The sequence below is a fragment of the Hippichthys cyanospilos genome, chromosome 13 (assembly GCF_059441005.1).
Source record: "Hippichthys cyanospilos isolate Australia breed blue-spotted pipefish chromosome 13, RoL_Hcya_1.0, whole genome shotgun sequence".
NCBI classification, from domain to species: Eukaryota; Metazoa; Chordata; class Actinopteri; order Syngnathiformes; family Syngnathidae; genus Hippichthys; species Hippichthys cyanospilos.
Window position 1 is genome coordinate 17,984,099 of NC_142381.1, and position 19,715 is coordinate 18,003,813.

General features: G+C 42.1%; 1 protein-coding gene across 4 annotated transcripts in view; it reads left to right on the forward strand.

The window, feature by feature from the left end:
* The window catches only part of ebf1a (EBF transcription factor 1a), a 72,957-nt gene that overhangs the window by 22,174 nt on the left and 31,068 nt on the right, over nucleotides 1-19,715 (forward strand). For all 4 annotated transcript variants that reach the window (XM_088431438.1, XM_088431437.1, XM_088431439.1 and 1 more), the window contains exons 7-9: nucleotides 14,084-14,165; nucleotides 15,607-15,748; nucleotides 18,199-18,329. In XM_088431438.1, coding sequence (XP_088287564.1) covers nucleotides 14,084-14,165; nucleotides 15,607-15,748; nucleotides 18,199-18,329 — 355 coding nt within the window. The remainder of the gene's footprint in view (nucleotides 1-14,083; nucleotides 14,166-15,606; nucleotides 15,749-18,198; nucleotides 18,330-19,715) is intronic.

Sequence of the window (19,715 nt, forward strand, 5' to 3'; positions counted from 1 at the left end):
ATTACAGAAACCAGGCCAACCTGTGTTAGGTGCTCCGCTTTCCCACACCCTGAGAATTAGCCACAGCCAGATCCACCTGCAGTGCACATGTCCCCCCTTCGCCTTTCTTGCTTACTTTGTCGGTTTTCTGGCTCATCCTTTTCTCTTAAGTCCCCTTCAGTCAATGATGACTGAAGGTGCGTTTGAGGAATTTCACCGCGAGGTGAACCTGCTAAGATGAGATGAAACACAAGCATGGGGCATCTTTCTATCATATTCTGTCTTGCTGCTGGTGTGCTTCTTGCTTTTATCCCCCTCACAGCCACTTCCTCTCCTTATAAAAACGAAAAAAAAAAAAACCTTTACAGTGGTTATACAGCCTGCAAGCCATGCTTTTCCTCTCTATAAAACTACATAAGACATTACTTACCTGCTGGCTGTATATATGAGGCACAGCCACCATGAGAGAGAACATACAGGAGATAATGAGAACGACAGAGATGGACAGACGAAGGAAAGAAATAGGGAGAGTGTTTTTGCAGAAAGTCTGGTCGTCGTTCATCAGTCTGTGTAGCAGCATGGTGTCTTCCTATTTTTACCAAAGTGCTGCTTCTTTGATCAAACCAACATCACACAGCCCAAGACATGCACGCAGACAACGAGAAGTTTCTTCTTCTTTTTTTTTTTTTAATCGAAGCACAATTGACGGCTTGTCACTTTTAGCTCCGAGGCACCAACGTTGCAGCGTAGTTAGTGATGTGTCTCAGAAGGAGCTGGTGGAAAGTAACACACACACGCACGCACACCTACATACACACACGCACACCTACATACACACACCCACACACACACAAATTTTCAAGAGCTTGGCATGCTAAATAAATAACAAGCAAAGATGTAAATTGGTGTTTTCCTGGAGTGTGTGGTTGCTTCTGGATGTATTTTTCATGTCAAAACATTTTACAGTGGTTTAGGAGTGCATGGTTAATAAATGTAACCCTGCCCCCAGCCTCCCTGAAACCATGTGCAAGAATACACACACCCGTTTATGGTGATAGTCATTGGACCAGAGATGACTTCTTGCATCAGTGTAAGACACAATCCATCGTTCTGTAGATATTATACTTGTCTACCATCAGTGTGCAGAGCAGGGATCATTTATGATGAAAAAAATTAAGCTTCATGTAGTATATGTGCAAGTGTACGCAATGTACTCCAATCGTCCAATGTACGCAATCCATCCATCCATTTTCTGGAGCAGCTTATCCTCATTAGGGTTGCTGGCTTGCTGGTGCCTATCTGAGCTGTCTTCAGATGGTAGGCGGGAGACACCCTGAACCGGGTGTCAGCCAATTGCATTGCACATAGGGACAAACAACCATTCACACAGCCAATCATACCTGGGGACAATTTTTTAGAGTCCATTACACCTGCCCTGCATGTTTTTGGAGTGTGGGATGAAGCTGGAGTGCCCCAGGCACGGGGAGAACATGCAAGCTAAAATTGAACATGGGACTGATGAAAAAGCATAAATATGTCTCCACACAAAAATTGGAAATCCAAACCCAGAATTTCTCAACTGTGAAGCATCAATGCTTGACCAATGTGCTGTTAATTTTCCAAGAATATAAAATAACTTTAGATTTGTTTATTTACTGTGTATCTAACAAATCAACCATTGCTACACAATACATTGGGAACCAGATTTTTCACTAGAGATAAATTTAGGAAGTGCTTTTCACCCCCAGTTATTCAACTGTCAGGGAAATTAATACAGTATTGTAAAGTTTAATACCAAAATGACCAACAAAGCCATATAGAGCGAGCTTTATCCATCCATCTATCTTTCCATCCATCCTTCCATTTTCTGAGCCATTTGTCACTTGTCCTCACAAGCATCGCCAACTTGCTGGTGCCAATCTCAGTTGTCTTTGGACAGTAGGCGGAGTACACCCGAAACTGGTTGCCAGCCAATCACAGGGGAAATGCCAACATGTAATGTGAAACAACAAATATAGGCTCACGAAAATGATCAAATGAGATGAGCAATTTAAAAATAATATGCTTCTTTAAAATACATACATTAAACACTATATATAGCTGCTTGTTTTCCTTTTTTAATTACTATGCATCTACAGCCAATAAAGCTTAGTCCCGCCAAGGATGTTGCATTACAAAATACATCTGAGAAACTACTGTATTTAAATGATTTGGTTGGTGCTGCTGTTTTGGTTAGAATCACTCTTGATAAGTTATTATGCAGCTCTTTCTTGAATGTTATTGTGCAAACAATTTCCTAAAATAGGCAACTGCTACCTAAAAAGATTGTCAATATCCCCCTTGGTGTCGGTCCTATTCGACTTGACGTGTAACATACTGTACGTTGGGGTGCTTGCACGAGTGGAATGGATGTACGGACGAGCAGCTTAAAGCCGCATAAGAGCTGTTAAAGTGGTGGTGTTTATAAGAACCATTTGCATAGTGTTCATCGCCCAATCTGCCTGCTGCCTCTCTTAACACACACACTCACAAAGACATGCACTTCTATATATATATATATATATATATATATATATATATATATATATATATATATATATATATATATGCACACACACATAAACAGCACTTTTCCCTCTTGAATACTTTCCACATGGTTTCCTGACTAAAGAAAAATGAAAGAAGCTTGATTGAGGCAAAACAAGGAAGGTTGTTTTTTTTCATATTTCCTGTTTCAATAATTAATATGCATGAGTTTTATGGCCGCTTAAGATGCGATCAATTATTCATTAACAGCATGTTAATTGCATCCACAGTCGTGAATATTTAACCAAACGCTAAATCAATGGGGTCGAATGAGCAGCAATATGGACATTTTATAAGCTCTGCCAAAATTAGGTTAGGCTTTAATGAAAACTGCAGACAACAGATTGGGAAGAAATAAAAAAATAATGAAAAAGGAAACAGAAGGAACTTTAGGAGAAGAAGCTTCAGTTTCGAAAGGAGATATTACGAATAAATGGGAGATTGTCTCCATCTTTGACTCTTCGCCTTTTTCTGGCGTTGTCTTTGTATTCTCTTTTCTCGTTCTAAATGGAGGTGTAATCTCTTCATCTAGGTCCACTGCAGCCCGCCGTTTTTATTTCTTTTTCTCAAAGAGTCCAGACTCCTTTGTCCTGGATCTGCCTGTGGACTTTGTATGCATAAGTGAGCGTGTGTGTGCGTGCTTGCAAGAGTGTGTGTGACAGTGGCGTCTGGACGGTGACATTTCTCTGCTTGGATAACCATCGAGCCCCCTGTCCCCCAGTCCGTCCAGCCATGACGCAGGGTAATGTCACCTGTCAGTCTCGAACACCCACTTACAACCGCTGTCTGCCTTCCCCACGCCATTCCCCCACACCCCCAGCAAAACCACTGGAACACCCTTTCACCCCGACCAGCCAGCTCCTCCCGTCGCATGAGCTAACCTCATAGACAAAGCCTCCATCCTATTACTTTTGTCGTCTTCTCTTGTCACTAAGATGACTTCATATCCGCCTGCTCTTTTCACTCGCAGTGTGTGGAAATGGCAGCCCCGCTTCCTGTTCCCCCCTTATATTTGCCCCAGGGCCTTCTCGTGAATGGCAAGGTCAGGGGTGGGAAGAAAACTTTTTACTTGGACCCTGGAGCGTCGGGTGCCTGTTTCCAATTACTTTCTCAGCACAGGCGGGCTGGAGGTTTATGCGTTATATGGGGATGTAATTGACTATAACTGCCCTCTTAACATTAACCAGGTGTACTTGCTGAGTGTGTGCGATTAGGCCCCGGGTCTGTTGTAGTGTGTCGACTTGTGACTGTCTGTGTGTGTTGTTGATGTATTTATATTGTGTTTCTGCCAGCGACTGTCCTTCAGAGCTGCATTGACCCGTACATATCGGTACATACGGTATACGTATCGGTCAAAGGTTCAGAGCTACCTTCAAATTCAAATGGGCTTCAAAACATGAAGATATTTGAGATTAATGCTTCAAAACACACAGCTGTAGCGCTACATTAAATAACACCTAAGCGAATGTCAAATTCATCAATATTTTTATTACTCAATAAATTGGATACCTTTTTTCATTAATCCTTTGCTGGTCACAGGGGCCGCGTTCGGCCAACAGTCGAAACAGGTGAAACAGCTGAAAGCGTCCGTAAGAGCCATTGCTTGTATTCTAACGTACCCAAAATATCTCTAAAGTCCTGAAAAGTCTTGCCATTTTAGGACTTAAACAAAAACAAAAACAAAAAAAACATATGCCTAAAAAAGATCAGTTTTGCCTGTTTAGACTATTGGCCGAAAGCACCCACTGTGGCCAGTAAAGGGTTAAAATTGTCTATTTGCTTGGAATTTCCACATCTTAACGGTGCATGTAATCCAGGTACTCTAGTCATCACTGAAAGCAAACAGATAATCTAAAATAAATCTTTTGATTGTTTTTGGAACCAATGGTCAATATTTTTTTATTTTTTTCTGACATGTTACAGACCATAATTGAATTATGAATTAATCTAAAATTATGTAATTATGTATTATAATTTTGAATAATGGTATGGAAATGTAAACGAAAAAAAAGATTAAAAGTTGAAGCATCAATTGATGGATAAAATATGAAACCGATTAATAAATTATCCAAGTAATCCTTAGTTACAGCGTTGTGAAGGGAAAATATTTGCAAGTGTAAAAGCATCATTACAATGTACCAAGATGTGCAAAGCAGAAATCTAGGCAAAAATCATGAAGAAATCTAAATCGTAAAACCTATTTTGTTTTGATCAACATTTTTTGTATTCCAAATTACTCCAATATTTTTTTTAATGTCAATAATTTAAGTATGAATAAACAATTTGGGAAAATTACAAATGAAAAAGCATAGAAGACTTTTGATGGGTATTGTATTTGAGCCATTTCTGCAATCCTTGAGTGTTTTAAGTTTCCCAATGTGTCTGCCGGTTTTTGGATATTGGATAAAGTAACGGAAGCAGGCTTCAAATTGAAAGGGCTTCAAGGGGGTGCCTGACTTTACAAGGACAAAGCCAAAATGAGCCCTTTAAACGGGCCTGACACACTGTGATTTGTATGTATGGCCTTGCGCAGCCTGCGGGGCACAAGCCCAGGGGCTGTCGCAGAAGCAGGAAAGGAGCAGTCCACGGGCAGGGGTGATGGTGGAGGTGAACCGAGGCGGTGGCGTGCGAGACAGTTTTGTGGCGTGGAAAACGAAGCCACAACTGACTGTCAATCAAGCGTTGGCCGCAGCCTGTCACTCTCGGATAGAGCTTGTCCGGTGGGGACCGGGACTCCCTGGGACCCCGAAAGGAAAAAGGAGGAGGTGACTGCCTGTCTGTCTCAGCGACTTGATTTGATATTTGATAGCGAGCATGTGGCATTTGAATGCAAATCTATTTTGATCGTCCCACTGTCTGATAGGGTTAAGAGGAACCTATTGGGGATGTGCATGCATGTATGCATGTGTGTCAAGGGGGCCTCTCCGTGCAGCCGTACGCACACATAGAAAATGGGGAATTATTCAGATGCATTATATTACTCGCCAATTCAATTGCATCAGGCACTTTTCTTCTGAAAGCAATATGACGGCAGCTCGCTCATAAAACATAAAACAATAACTTAAGGGCTACAAATATGTTTAGCGTGCTGATCTTTGACTCTTCGTGAGTAAAGTTGGATCTTCTATCTTGCAAAAACAATACATTCCGCATTCATTTTATATGGACGTTTGACTGTGTGAGCGTCGCAGGGTAATTGTTTTTGCTGTTTTGAAAAGCAAGCATGCCAAGTAGGCGAACAGACAGATAGATGGACGGACGGATAAAGCCGCTAGTATTGCTGTATGGAAATGTGAGGCTCACTTCCCTCCCAATTAGAGCAGTGATTTCTGAAATGCCATAATACCCATTAATTAGCCGGCTGCTATTTTCTCAGTGATTTGACTAATTAGTCTGCGAGGCGCTACACTATCTGGACCATTATTATTGGGTTGAAGCCATGCAAATACACTCACTCATGTTCAAGTTGATGCGCAAACACTAGCGCGCTCACACCGGCGCGGATGCATTTGCAACAATTGCCAGCAGTTGAGCGACCCTATTTTAACTGACACCATTACGCGCTCTCGCACATTTCACACAGCACGAGAGGGTTAATGGTGAAGAAGGGGACGGTTATTAACAGTTGCAAACCGCTCACCCTCTTTATTCTCCTCATAACATCTTAATGTATGTGATATACTAATGAAAGTGAGCAAACAGCAGCGCTGGCCTGTGCCCTCCTCTGGGAAGCCTTTAAACACCTTGTAATGACTCTGCAAGTGTGTGTGCAATGCCCCCTGTGTGACAGTCCATCAGGCTCTCCCACTGGACAGACAGGCCACTGACACAGCAGCACGAGGCCGCGAACCCTTTTCAATCACTCCCCCACTTTTCCTCCTCCGTCAGGTGCTAGATTGATCTGCTTTTGCTCCGCAGGCATAAAGGGGTTAAAACAAACAAAAAACTTGAGGTGTGTGTGTGGTGTGTGTGTGTGTGTGTGTGTGGGGGGGGGGGGGGGGGGGGTTCACCTTGCGAGACAAGCATCATTTTAAGTTTATTACTACTGGTCATCAATAATGCGCTTACAGCCTCACTGCTGGTCGCTTTGCAGCGTGTGTGTTTGCATGTACAAGTATGAGCTCCCACTCCTTGCCGCCCCGTGAACTTCATAAGTGTCCCATCACCACTTTAATCAAATTACTCATGAACCGAAATTGACAGTTTTCATTAATTATAAAGGATTATTCTAATTGCGATTCAAATTTATTCATTTAGAACAGACGGCATTCAGTAATGTTTCAGGAAATTTGCATATTAAATGGAGAGGGGAGGCCATTAGCTATGCTAATATATGCATGATTCCTTATTTTGTGATTGGTGGGCCATATGTAGCAAGCTGGGGGAGTGCAGGTGAAGAATCTAGAAGGAGCTGTAATATGTTTGATAAACACAGAGGGACGCAAGGCCAAAACACACACACACGTTCGTCGTGGTCGTGAGCCCCGAGTCTCTGCTTGGCATCCTCTCTTTGACACACGTTCACGTTTTCACTCTTTTCATATTTCACCCTCAAGACCCATTGGAGACCCAGGGAACAAACGCGGTACACTGATTAAGTTTCAGATTTCTGATTCTACCACATTTAGAAACATAACCATGTGCCTATGTGCTCTCAGAGTCATCATTATGATTTAATACACTGCTTAAATGGAACAAAAAGAAAGAACTTTTGCGAACGCTACATTCATCCCCACAATGTATGGGGCTGGTCTCGGCTTGACACAATGCTTTTTATCAAGCTATATTTAGTCGATGCATTATGCATTGAGTTTAACATGTAGTTAAATCAACACAATTCAATATGAATACGCTCTTCACCGAAGTTAGACGAGAGAACATTAAGGTTGAATGAGCGGCGAGCTTCGAGGGCGGGCGCAAATACACGCTCATGCACGGGCACACACACCTTGGGGCTGTGTGGCGGCGTCCACCCAAGCTGATGACAGGGCCATTATTCACCGGTCAGTCCCACGAGTGCAGCGTTTGGGTTGGACAGGGTAGCAGAGCGTCGCAGCTTGGCAGGATGGCGCTGAGGTGAAAAGGACCAGGACCCTTCATTACTCCTCTGATCCGAAGGCCACCGGCTCCCGCTCGCTCTCTCCCTGCCTCTGTGTGTGTGTCAGCCCGGCACTCTCGGTCTCTGTCTTCATCAGATTAATGGGCCAGGCCTGACCGAGGAAGTGTTTCAATCAGCGCCGCCTGCCAAGCTTGTCCATCACGCAGACAGCCACTTATTCCTCATGGCGTACCAAAGCACACATTCTTTCATGTTTGATGTTTATTTGGCTGCCTTTAGCCCTCATTGTGCCACAGAGTAAAAACAGGGTCAACGACAGCCATGTTAGCTAGATAAACGTTGTTGAACTCAGCACCGACAAACTGGACACATTTCGCTGCCTGTCTTTCAGCACTCTTTCAGTTGAATTTTGAATGATCCTTTTCAGATGAAATGGATGAAACACAATTTGTTAAGTGTCTCTGGGACTTCTGTCCCCAAGCTGGGACAGCAACTCCGACTTGGTGGAAGGCGTCCGACGGTCTCTCCCAAGCGACGCTTCTCCCCGAGTGGCGACTGCTCTGTAAGGCTTCCCCGACCGACCGTTTCCCTTCTCCAGGGTCCATTTGTTCTGAGAAATATTTAACGACGGGGCAAATTCGGCTGACATGACATGTACAGACAAGGCAGGAGATACAGAGGAGCGGGAGGATGGAGCGATGCAGCAACCAAGCTGAGAATAAATTTTTCAGCGTAGTAAGATGTTCTATTTGAATAAATCATGACACTTAAGATAGACATGAGGGCAATATAGAGGTGCACAACATGACTTTGAGGAGTCACACTGAATCTGTCTGTCTGTATCTATCTATATCTGTATCTATCTATCTATCTATCTATCTATCTATCTATCTATCTATCTATCTATCTATCTATCTATCTATCTATCTATCTATCTATCTATCTATCTATCTATCTATCTATCTAATCAAAGTGAACGGGGCCATTGCACTCATGTCAGTGTCCGAGGCCCAGGGCCAGACCCAGAGACAGACCTGGTTCTGGATTATTAATGTCCCTCCTGTGGAGCCAGGGCCCCTCCCCCACCCAGTGGCCCCCTACACCCCTGGGGTCAGCCTCCATGGCTCCTAGTGCAAGGCTCCTCTCATAAATCTCCCTAAATTAGTGCGCGTGTGTGTTTATGTGTATGTGTGCGCTTCCAGGCTTAAATATGTACTGCAGGAAGGCAGACAGGTCACCGGGAAAACAAGGCAGGCAGGCGGGCTCACGGTTGAAGTGTCAGTGATGCATGGCGGAAGGAGGGAAGTGGAGAGTTGCATAGCCAAGAAAGAATACGAGAAATGACACACAAGGGGAGGGCAAGAAAATGCTCAAAACAGAGGAAGGACATTCGGGATGACACTTTCCTCCTTCCCCGATATGGCGCTATATTGTACTTACAAATATTTACACTTAATTTGAGGCGCCAGTGACTTCATTAGGATGGATTTCCTGAAGAAATCGTATTGCTTAATTGTCTGGGTGGAGGATGTCCCATTCCTCTACCTGCCTAGATTAGTTCAACATGTCCCACGGTGGTTAACAGGCGCTGGGAAGTGCTGTTGTGTCACTTAGTTAACCTTCGAGATAAATGGCTCCCCTCCGGAGCACACTGAATTACACACCTCATGAAGCATATTAGGGGCCTGATACAGAGCTTTTCTTGTGGAGATGATGTGTTTGGCAGAAATGGATGGAGAGAGGCGGGGAAGGCTGAGTTATGGCATCACTATTCTTACAGTGTGTGTCAGCAGTGTAAGAAAACTGACAGCAGAGAAAACGAGCCAGGGAGAGAAAGAGAAATAGAGAGAGAGAGGGAGAGTGCAAATAATGAAGAAATGTGACACAAAGACATGCAACACAATGAGAACAAGAGAGAAGATCAATCAACCGGAACCACTGAGCTAGATAAAACTGCAATGTTGTAAAGTTCCTCCTGTGTTAAATTTGACAAGGAAGTATACAGTTCTCCTCATTTGTTACTAATGTAGGAAAATTATTAGAGAATTTAACACAATGGCCCCTTTGAGGCTTGCTTGCTGTTGGCTAATCACATAGGCATTCTGTATCTCCACCAGAGTAATAATATTTAGATGCTACGGGGATTACTTAAAAGTTGTGTTCTAATTGCTTTCCTTGTTTTGTTTTTATGGGCAGTGGGTGATTTTCTGTTTAATTGCTCCGGAGTGACAAATAATGCCAGCTCATGATGAAAGTGTGAGATCATTAAATTACTCCAGCATTACACTGCCACTGCTTGTGTAATTCACTCGTTTGCGCTGCTACACATTTTTGCCATGTGCCGTCAAGAGGCCGAGCAGTAATTTACACAAATTCACTTCCACAGCCAGTTCTGGATTTGGGAATTGTAGGAGAGGAGGGGGGCTAATTATGGGAGACTACAATGGTTTTATTTCATTTAATCCAGCCCGTGAAGCAATTTGCAGTGGTAATATTCGGAGCAGTGGATTTGGTGCCGTTAAAACAGCGTGAAACATACAACGCGTGCTAAGCAGAAAGGCAAAGTATTTGGAGGAAGTGGAAAAAACAAGCATTACAGGAGCTACAAGTGCAGATACAAAAATGTGCTTCAGGAATGTTTGGGAATAGTGTTCATGTGAAGGCTTTCATTCAGGACTAGGGCCAAAAATGTCAGAATGAAAAATTTTCAACACCTATGTTTGATGAGGTCCAATTCTCAGCAATTGAACATTTTTGTCACAAAAGTAACCATAAAAGTATTCTGGTAGCTAACGCTAAACACATTTAACTAACAATTTTTGTCCAATCCCTAGGTCAAACTATCACCATCATAATCATAGTTTAACGTTATAGCTAAGTACTGTACTTTTGAAGTGATCTTATAAATGTACAAATAAACCCTAAAAATGTTCCTTACAAAATATGTTCTGCGCAGCGTCACTAGGTACAATCACGACAATGTGATCAATATTGCGCTCATGGAACATGAATTAAGAGTGCAAATTTACCCATTTTTATTTATCTCGAAGGACTAATCACGGCTAAACAATGACCGATCTAAAAAAAATAGGTGAGCTGTGATTGTTATTTGAGCCCTTGGCCACTGTGACATAATTTTCACTCAACAGCAAATGATAAAATGGCTGCCCGGAGATGGATAAAAATGGGTGAATTCATTTTCTAAAAGCAATAATATTAAAAATTCCGTGTTAAGGTGAGGCAGGGTGGAGAGAACATAAACGGAACCTGTAAAGAAAAACGCTGGGTTGACTTCTTTAAAATGATGTATCACCCTAATGTAAAAAGAACTGAACATGATAGAAACATTCAAAAGCACCTAAAAAGTTTGGATTAACAAGTCATACAAAATGCACTGTATGTTGACTGAGTCAATCTACATGCTAATTGCAGGGCACACCAGGACAAAAAAACATTTGCACACCAAATCACACCTAAGGGCAATTTAGTATGTCCAATATACCTACCATTCAAGTTTTTTGGAGTGTGGGAGGAAGCCGGAGTGCTTGGAGAGAACCCTAACCCTCGGGAAGAACATGCAAACTCCACTCAGGAAGGCCGGACTGAGGTAGATTTGTACTCGGTTCCCTGAACTGTGAGGTGGACGTGCTAACCACTGTGCCAAGCGAGCCGCCCTCGTCCGATGTACATTTTAACTTTTTTTTATCGTTGACTTCTTTTGGTAGCGACATGCTGGGAAAGTGGTTTACACGTGAGCCTCAGAGTTCAGAGGTTGTGGATTTCCCTCCAGTTTTTCCCATTTCTGGTTGGAGTTTGCATGTTCTTCTGATGTCTGTGTGAGTTTTCTGTGGGCACTTTGGCCATGCCTGGTATTAGATACTATGAATTGTGTGTTTGTGAGTATGAATTGGTTGTTGGTCAAGACTATGGCTTCTTTTGGCAGGTTGCAAAACAGACACAAAAAGCAGAGGAAAACGCATTTTTTTCCATTTGAGTTTTTAGTGTATTGGCTGTTACTAGATTAATTAGAAACTATTTAAACATGTCTCATTATACCTACACAACCAAGCAACAACAAGTCATTTTTTTGTTGTTTTCCCTCTGTCAAATCCACACAAATCTGTCTCAGTAAATAATCTTTACAGGATGAAAATGTGATGAAACCAGAGTACAAATTATAGGCTATCATCAGCATTCTGTCCCTATTTACTGGTCATCTGTCAATCAGATTATCCATAAATCCTTGCAGTAATCGCTTTTCTATTGCCTATCAACATGCATTGCCCTTCATCTCTCTCCCCCGCTATGTCGGGTCATGTACTGTAAATGTGCGCAGCACTGATTCCAGTCCCCTGACACCCGCGGTGATGAGATAGAGCACAGAGGAATCAACATGCTGCAGTTTTGTAATGTTTCCATGTGACTGATTCCAGACACCTTAAGTCATGTAAATAATGAATCAGCTGATCCATGTGTGGAACACGCCGGCATATGTCATGATGGGTAAAGCAGAAAAAAAATTCACCTTTTATTGCAGGTGATATCTCGGATCATCTCGTGTTTTTCCACTGCCTAAACTTGATACTTAACCTGCTGATTTAGTCACCTCTGACCGCGGTGAACTTAGCTTTCCTACTTTCACTTATGCATCATTCCACCATCATAAACGCCTCCAAGGAGGAAAAGGAGGACACTTGGGGAAAGATCGGAGTCAATGAATTAAACAGGAGGTGCCGATAGGAAGGTAGAGGATGTAGTCTGCAGCTATCTGCGAAGGCGCCCTTTGACCCCTCATGGATAAGGAAGTTAGGAGACCATCAGCCTGTGGGCTTCAACAGCCACAGTATATATATATATAAAAAAAAAAAGGGAGAAAAAAAACTCCATCTCTCAGCTTCATGAATTATTGAAGTATTGGTCCACAGCTTCTAAAATATACAGGAGGGTGGTCTGTCTCTCCTTTCGGATTTCACATACCCTCTACTTTGTCCTTTTTTTTCATGGGTTTCTTCTTCGAGTCCCCCCCCCCCCCCCCCCCCCTGCCTTTTTTCAGATTTAGTTTATCTTCTTTGCACCAACAAGATTGTAAATCAGAACACAAACAAAGCAGGAGGGGGAAAAAGAAGGCAGAGTCAAAAGACACTTTGTTATTCAGATCAAAAGAGGCTTCTTTTCTTCTTTGCTTAAGGAACAGCGTCTACCACTAACCAGCTGTCATGCATTTAAAAGTTGTCAGGGATAAATTCGCAAGTTCTTGAGTTACATCAGATGCATGTAATGCGCACAGCAGAAGGGGCAGCCCTTGCATTGAGACGGTCCATTTATCTTTGTCATTGTTTTTTTTTTTTTTTCCCCTCTCCTCTGTCTTACTTGACATGCAGCTATATGTGCATATGACGTTTGCCAGTGCATGATTATATATCTAAGGCAAGTTGGCTCCAAACGCGCTGCCCAGTGCAGAATCCAAGCTGTAATAAATGAACGGAGCGGGAAAAATAAGACATGAGAAAGAAAAGCTGAGCAAAGGAGCGATTCTCTCTCGAGCTGGTGGAGATCTGTATTGTAAGCACTTTCGGCTGTCAGCACTTCTTTGAGCTACCTCAAAGGGAGGATGAGGAGGGGCATGATCAGGAAATGTAGCATTTCTTCTTCTAAAAAAAAAAATCCCCTTTTTTGAGGGTTCCTCTTTATTTGTTCACTGTGCTGTTTATATTAGTCGCTCATTTGATAGTGTGATTTATTTGTCAGGTAGACAGACAATGCAGCGGGGTGATGCGGAGAGAGATTTACTGTAGTATCTGTTAAGGAAGAAGTTGTCAGGCTTCAAGCAATAGGGTGGAGGTGGGTGTGTGTGTTAGGGAATAAATTGCCAGCCATCCTCTTTCTGCTTTTCAGGCCTCCGGTGCCCCCCCACACACATACACACCCTCCTTTACTACTCGACCCACCCTCCTCCCTCCCTCATTAAGTATTGATGTGGGTAGCCATACTTGCCATCTCAGCCTATTAATAATGCATGGCAGGTGCTGTTGATGTGGTCTCTCACACTGAGATTGAGAGCGGCAGGAATGGCAACACTGAGCTGCATAGTAGCTACAGTACAACCTCCGTCACTGGGTTCTGCTAAGGGGAGGGTGCAGAGGGGGGGCTTGCATCTGCCCATTTGAGTTTATGGCAAGCTGTGACAGCAGCCCCGAGATGGATATACAAGGTAGCATCTTACTCAATATCCCGGAGCAGTTTTTACATCCAAAACTGCCTTTTGTCATAAAGAACTGATGGATGAGGCTGCAGCATGCAGTGCGTGAGCCCTGTCTGCCACTGCTGTTGCTTTATTTTGTTTTCTTCCCCTTTTATGTTTTCAACACAGACACAATAGTTTCACTGACAGACGAGTGTTCTTTTTCAATCTCAGCAACTAATTTCATCATCTTTTTTTTTGTCTGTGTGTGCGTGTAGGTTCTTCCTCAAGTTCTTCCTGAAATGCAACCAGAACTGTTTGAAGAATGCCGGCAATCCTCGAGACATGAGGCGTTTTCAGGTGACATGCACTTGTCAGAGTTTTGGGAGATAAGGTCAAAGGCTGAGATGGTTCGGACATGTCCGGAGAAGAGATAGTGAATATACAGGCAGAAGGATACTGAATTTTCAATTGCCAGGCAATTCAAAAATGAGCTGATTTTTTTTACTAAATGAAAAACTTGAAATGTTTTATGATTAATAGTATTGTTGTACTTGTTTTGTAATGGACAGTATTAAAAAAAGACTAATACATTTGAAGTTGTCATTTTAAAATTAAATAAATATTTAACAGATTTTATTGTTCCAGCCCACTTGAGAATAGATTTTCCTTCATGTGGCTCGCTAGCTTAAACGAATTTGACACCCCTGACTTACATATTTAATTGACCAAGTGTATTTGGTACTTTTCAGCCATACTGAAGTTTACGAAATAAAAATTGCAAATTCCACTTTGAGAACCACTGCAATCAGGAAATTGATTGTGATCAGCAAAAAACAAAAACAAAAAACAACCAACCATTGATTCGTTCATGAGATGGAGCAACACGTCTTTTTAAACAATTTGTTAATTCAAAGTCCAGTCAATCCCCACTATTGGTGAAGGATTAGTACAGAATGTCAAATTGCACATACAGTAATTAGCACCCATTGAAATCTAATGGGTGAAATTACATGAAATTAAAATGTTTACCCTAAAGTTATCTGCAAAAACACTCATTAACATTCAATACAAGCAAAACTCGTTGAAAAAGGTCACCCCTTGCTTCTAACCAAAAAAAAAAACAACCGTATATGTTGTCCAGTCTTGGATTATGAACAATGGCAGCGTAGAATGTCCCTGCAGTGAACAAGACTGACTATTTTTGCTATAAAATTTAAATTTGTGGATTCGATCAATTACATCATTGATTGATTGGCAAATTTTGACTATGCCACCCATCACTTATTTTGCTTAAAATGCTAAATACTGTATCTGCCACGTCGATGCAGCCGATCAGATCTATGTACTATATTATAAAGTCTATGTGACAACTCTCCTTTCCAGTGGCAAAAAAGGCATTGTTTAAGAAACTGTTAAATTATCACCCAAATTTGTTATAATCAGCTCGGGGGGGTTATGTATTCATCTGTGTTTTTTTATCTGTTCATGGTCAGATTTATCCAAAAATTACTTAATGATTCAACCCATCTTGATGCACTTTGTGGAGGGACACTGCGCGGGCCAAGTGAATACATTTTGTTCCAGATATACTGTACTTATTTTGACCTTCAATTGAATAATCCATCAATTTGTAGATAAAATTAGGACAAGGACTGCTAATCTTTCAATGCAATGCTTTATACTAAAATTAGGACAAGGACTGCTAATCTTTCAATGCAATGCTTTATACTACCAAGTTATTTTCATTTTCCTTCATTAAGTTTCCCACTTCAACTGACTGCCGATTGTGTTCTCCTAGGTGGTCGTGTCAACTACAGTGAGTGTGGAGGGTCACGTGCTGGCAGTGTCCGACAACATGTTTGTGCACAACAACTCCAAACACGGGCGCAGAGCTCGAAGATTGGACCCGTCGGAAGGCACCCAATCTTACCTGGAACATGGTACAAAAAACATCAGCATAACATAAGACTTTTTTTTTTTATGTTTGCCTTCCCCTTACCCTGCTGTCGACGGTCCTCATCCCCTTTTCACTGTCTGTCTCCAAGCTCAATTCCTTCTCTGCCTCTCATTTTTCCTGTTACTCGTGTTTGGCACTTTTTGTCTCTTGTAGTGTCTCTAAATTGTGCTAAGAGAGGAGAAAGTAGTAGCTAGTGAGTCTCTCGTGTGTCCCTGGTGGCTTGCTCCCCTCAGGTCTCTGCCTCTAGGCCTTCTACTCTGTCTCGCATAAGCACTATGTGTCTTATGAGGTCTGTTCTGCTTAAAGCCAACACTGGCTTTATTTCCTCGGAGACCCGCTTTTATCCTGCAGCCCTCCATCACTCCTCTTCCCTCAGGTTTTTAAACACACCCATGCACATTCCACTTGCACTGTCAGACCAAAACCTTTAATACTTCATAATGACATGTGCACACGATTTAGCAAGCATGCACAGATTCCCAAATCTCTAATCCAGTTATTTTCTCATTTCCTAGAGATTGAATAAGAGAAACATATTTCCATTTCTCTTTAAGAAAAGTCAACCCCCGGGATGATAATGACCCCCCCCCCCCATAAAAAAAACAACAACAAGAAAAACAAGGACTTAAATGATAGCTTGAATTGTATTAGTGCTGAATGATTAAGTATTTTTAAGTCTTCCATTGCCAAGCATTATCAGAAAAGGCAACCCGCTGATCACATTGTTTTACTACAGTGCTCAAAAAGCTTAAAATTAAGGGGAGGACTGGCCAAGAGTGTCATCACTCTATTAATAAAAGAAAAAAGAAACAGTCACTGGCAGACAACAAGTATTTTCTATCTCGAGATTTCTTGTCGCTGGCAAGCAAAGAGTTAATGACTGATGTCCAGAGGTGCTGCAAACCACTTGGCCTGGCCGCCTAGCCAATTAGGAAAGTTCACAAAGACAAGACATATTGGAGTCATCATGAAGGCTTGGTTGGCTCTTACAAAGAAAGAACAGTACGGCGCACCACGCTAACAGATGTTCTATCTGTCAGAGAGATTTGTTTGGGAATTTCCTCCCTGTGATTTTCTATTCTCCTGATGATGGGGGTTGGAAGGCGTAACAACAGGAGTGAAGGAAGAGAAGAGAGAGGGCCTGACAGGAGAGGGGGAGCAGCCGTGACATGAGGAGGGAGCAGGAGTGCTTAATGGTACAACGAATAGATGAAATGCTAAGCAAGGAGACACCACGCTTTCTTTTTTGTTTTTATGCCTTCATTTTTCAACCTCCGCCGTGTTGAGTGTATGTGCAGCATGCACAACTTTGGGGGGGCTCATTTCAGGCGATAATAGATAACAGTGCATAGAGTTGAACAGATGGCACAGAGGAACACCCCAAAGTATAATCCTATCACATGGATTCACGTTCCACCATCTGGTTAATCCAAACACACACACACACGCGTCCACACAAGCATGGAGCGCACATAATATCAACGGCTGTGAAAAGGAGGCATCTTAGGCCGTGATTACAGCCACAGATTGCCGCTTGGTGAATGTTGATCTCTGCAGGCGTATCGGCAGGCTAAATATCATTCCGGCTTGTTGGGGAGGATCAACAGAACACAGAGTCAGGCCAAGAGCAAAGGCTAGGCTGCGGGGGAAAGAAAAGTCAGCCTTGGCTAAAGTGGATTATGCCGCTTTGCAGAATTACAGCATGTCTGACAAGCAAAAGAAAGAGGTTTAACTTGTATAAACATACATTTTCTCCATGTTGTTTTGTTCTTCAATCAAAACCCGCAATCTCTAAATCCGTAATACCAGCAGATAAGGTTATGAGGAACAGCGGAGCGCTCATTATTGAGAATATGCTTTGTTGTTGTAATTCTGCGGAGTGTCGGGTAAAGAGCTCGCAAAACACGTAACGAAAACGGCCTGACCCCGACTGAACGAATGCGACTGGGACTGACTTGCCAAACACTAAGACGAGAGCGGGCAGGAAGAAGATAGCTGAGCAAGTGCTAAGTGTTTGCTTAATGAGGGCGGTGTATTCCGAGGGCAGCGCTCGTATTGGCCCAGCCCCGCTCCCCGGTCGCATGGCCTTTGATCAGACACTCAGCACACCTGACATTTACACGCCTTTGCGCTTTGCTACGTGTCATAAAACAAGCACACCGCTGCTGCCCTCACACACGGGGCAGGGGTGATGTTTAATAATGGGGGTGCGTATAATCACTCTGATTAGTATTCCTCACTTGCTCTCAACCCCTGGGATAGAGGAGGAGAGCAGGTATTATGTGTGTGTGTGTGTGTGTGTGTGAGAAGCGAGGACTGTTACATGTGTCATATCCATAAAGGTCTTTGCTGCGGTGCCAGTAGCAAAGACCTTTATGGGCTTGTCATTAGGTTACTTAACATCTCATCTTTTTTGTGCCTTAATCTTTGCAGCAACCCCCAGTATCAAAGCCATTAGCCCCAGTGAAGGCTGGACCACAGGGGGCGCTACAGTTATCATCATCGGGGACAACTTCTTTGACGGCCTGCAGGTCATTTTTGGCACCATGTTGGTTTGGAGCGAGGTTAGTCACCTTTTAGACAACATGAAAGAATTATACAGCTTTTTTCAAATGTCTATGGCCACCATCACAAATGTATTGTTTGACTCCCATATCCTCAAGCCTATCCTAGTTGACTTTGAAAACAGGTACATCATGAACTATGATAATGAATCATTGATATGATGAATCATTGATAATGAATCACACTCACATTCACATAAATGCACAAAACTGTGCATTCAGTGAACGCACAGAGAAAACCCACAAAATTACAAGCAGAACATGCAAACTCCACACAGAAAGTGCAGGAGCCAAGGGCCTAATCTCACAACTGTGAGGCAGACATAATACTCAGTCGTCCGCAATGTTGCATTAATTATTGTAATTACAAATACAAGTACTTATCCTATGACATTATTTCGCTCAATGGCATCTGTCCCTTCATATAGATGAAAGATTAAAGACAAATAAATGCCCCTCTGTTACTTCCGTCACAAAAAAGTGTATTAATTGTATTTAGCTAATCAAAACATTAGCACCAAAATACAAATTGTCTCTCGGATTAAGTTAGAACAACAGCTTGCTGAATAAAATACCCTGCATAGTAATAAATATAAGCTTACCATTATGTTGATTTAGCATCTTTTACAGAAAGGAACATTCCATTAGGCACCGTTCCATGATGTCATATGCCTTTTTCATTCTATCGTTAACTTACAAACAGCAACGTTAGCTGTTAGCTCTCTACTTTTCACTCACCTATTCTTTATCTTTTTTTTTTTGGTGTGGTTGTTTTAAACTCCAGGTTCACTTGACATACATTGTTGTAAACTTGTAATATGCACACAATTTGGAAAACACACTAAATACTGTAATATTTGCCATTGTAGTTTGCCAAATTGACTCATTTGAAGCAGAAGGTGGTAGTATCTTTGAACATATTACATATTGTTTTATTCAATTAATGTGTTCCTGCAGTATGTGCCTTATGAAAACTCTGGGGTTTCTTTCAACCTGACTTGATGGAAACAAGTGACAGTACATTCTCAAAAGTCAAAATATTATTGTTAAGCGAAATGACATACTGAACATTGTTTTTGTCTGTGATTGACAAATGATTAGATGGAGAGATATATTGGCGATCAGAATGCGAACAAAGCATATACTGTAGTGTGTGAAGAAAACCAAATCATCAGCTTGATGCCATGAATGGCAAAATTATTGTCAAGAATTCTTAAACAATATCTGTCAAAACAAGTCTCGGTTTTCCAGTCAAATCATATGCACCCACGCAGAACTACTTCTAATTGTCCCTCTTTAACAAAGTTCACAAAATTATCTATTCCACAATTTGCAACATTAAAGTAGTTATCGACATAAATTTAAAGGTAAGTCAATACATGACGG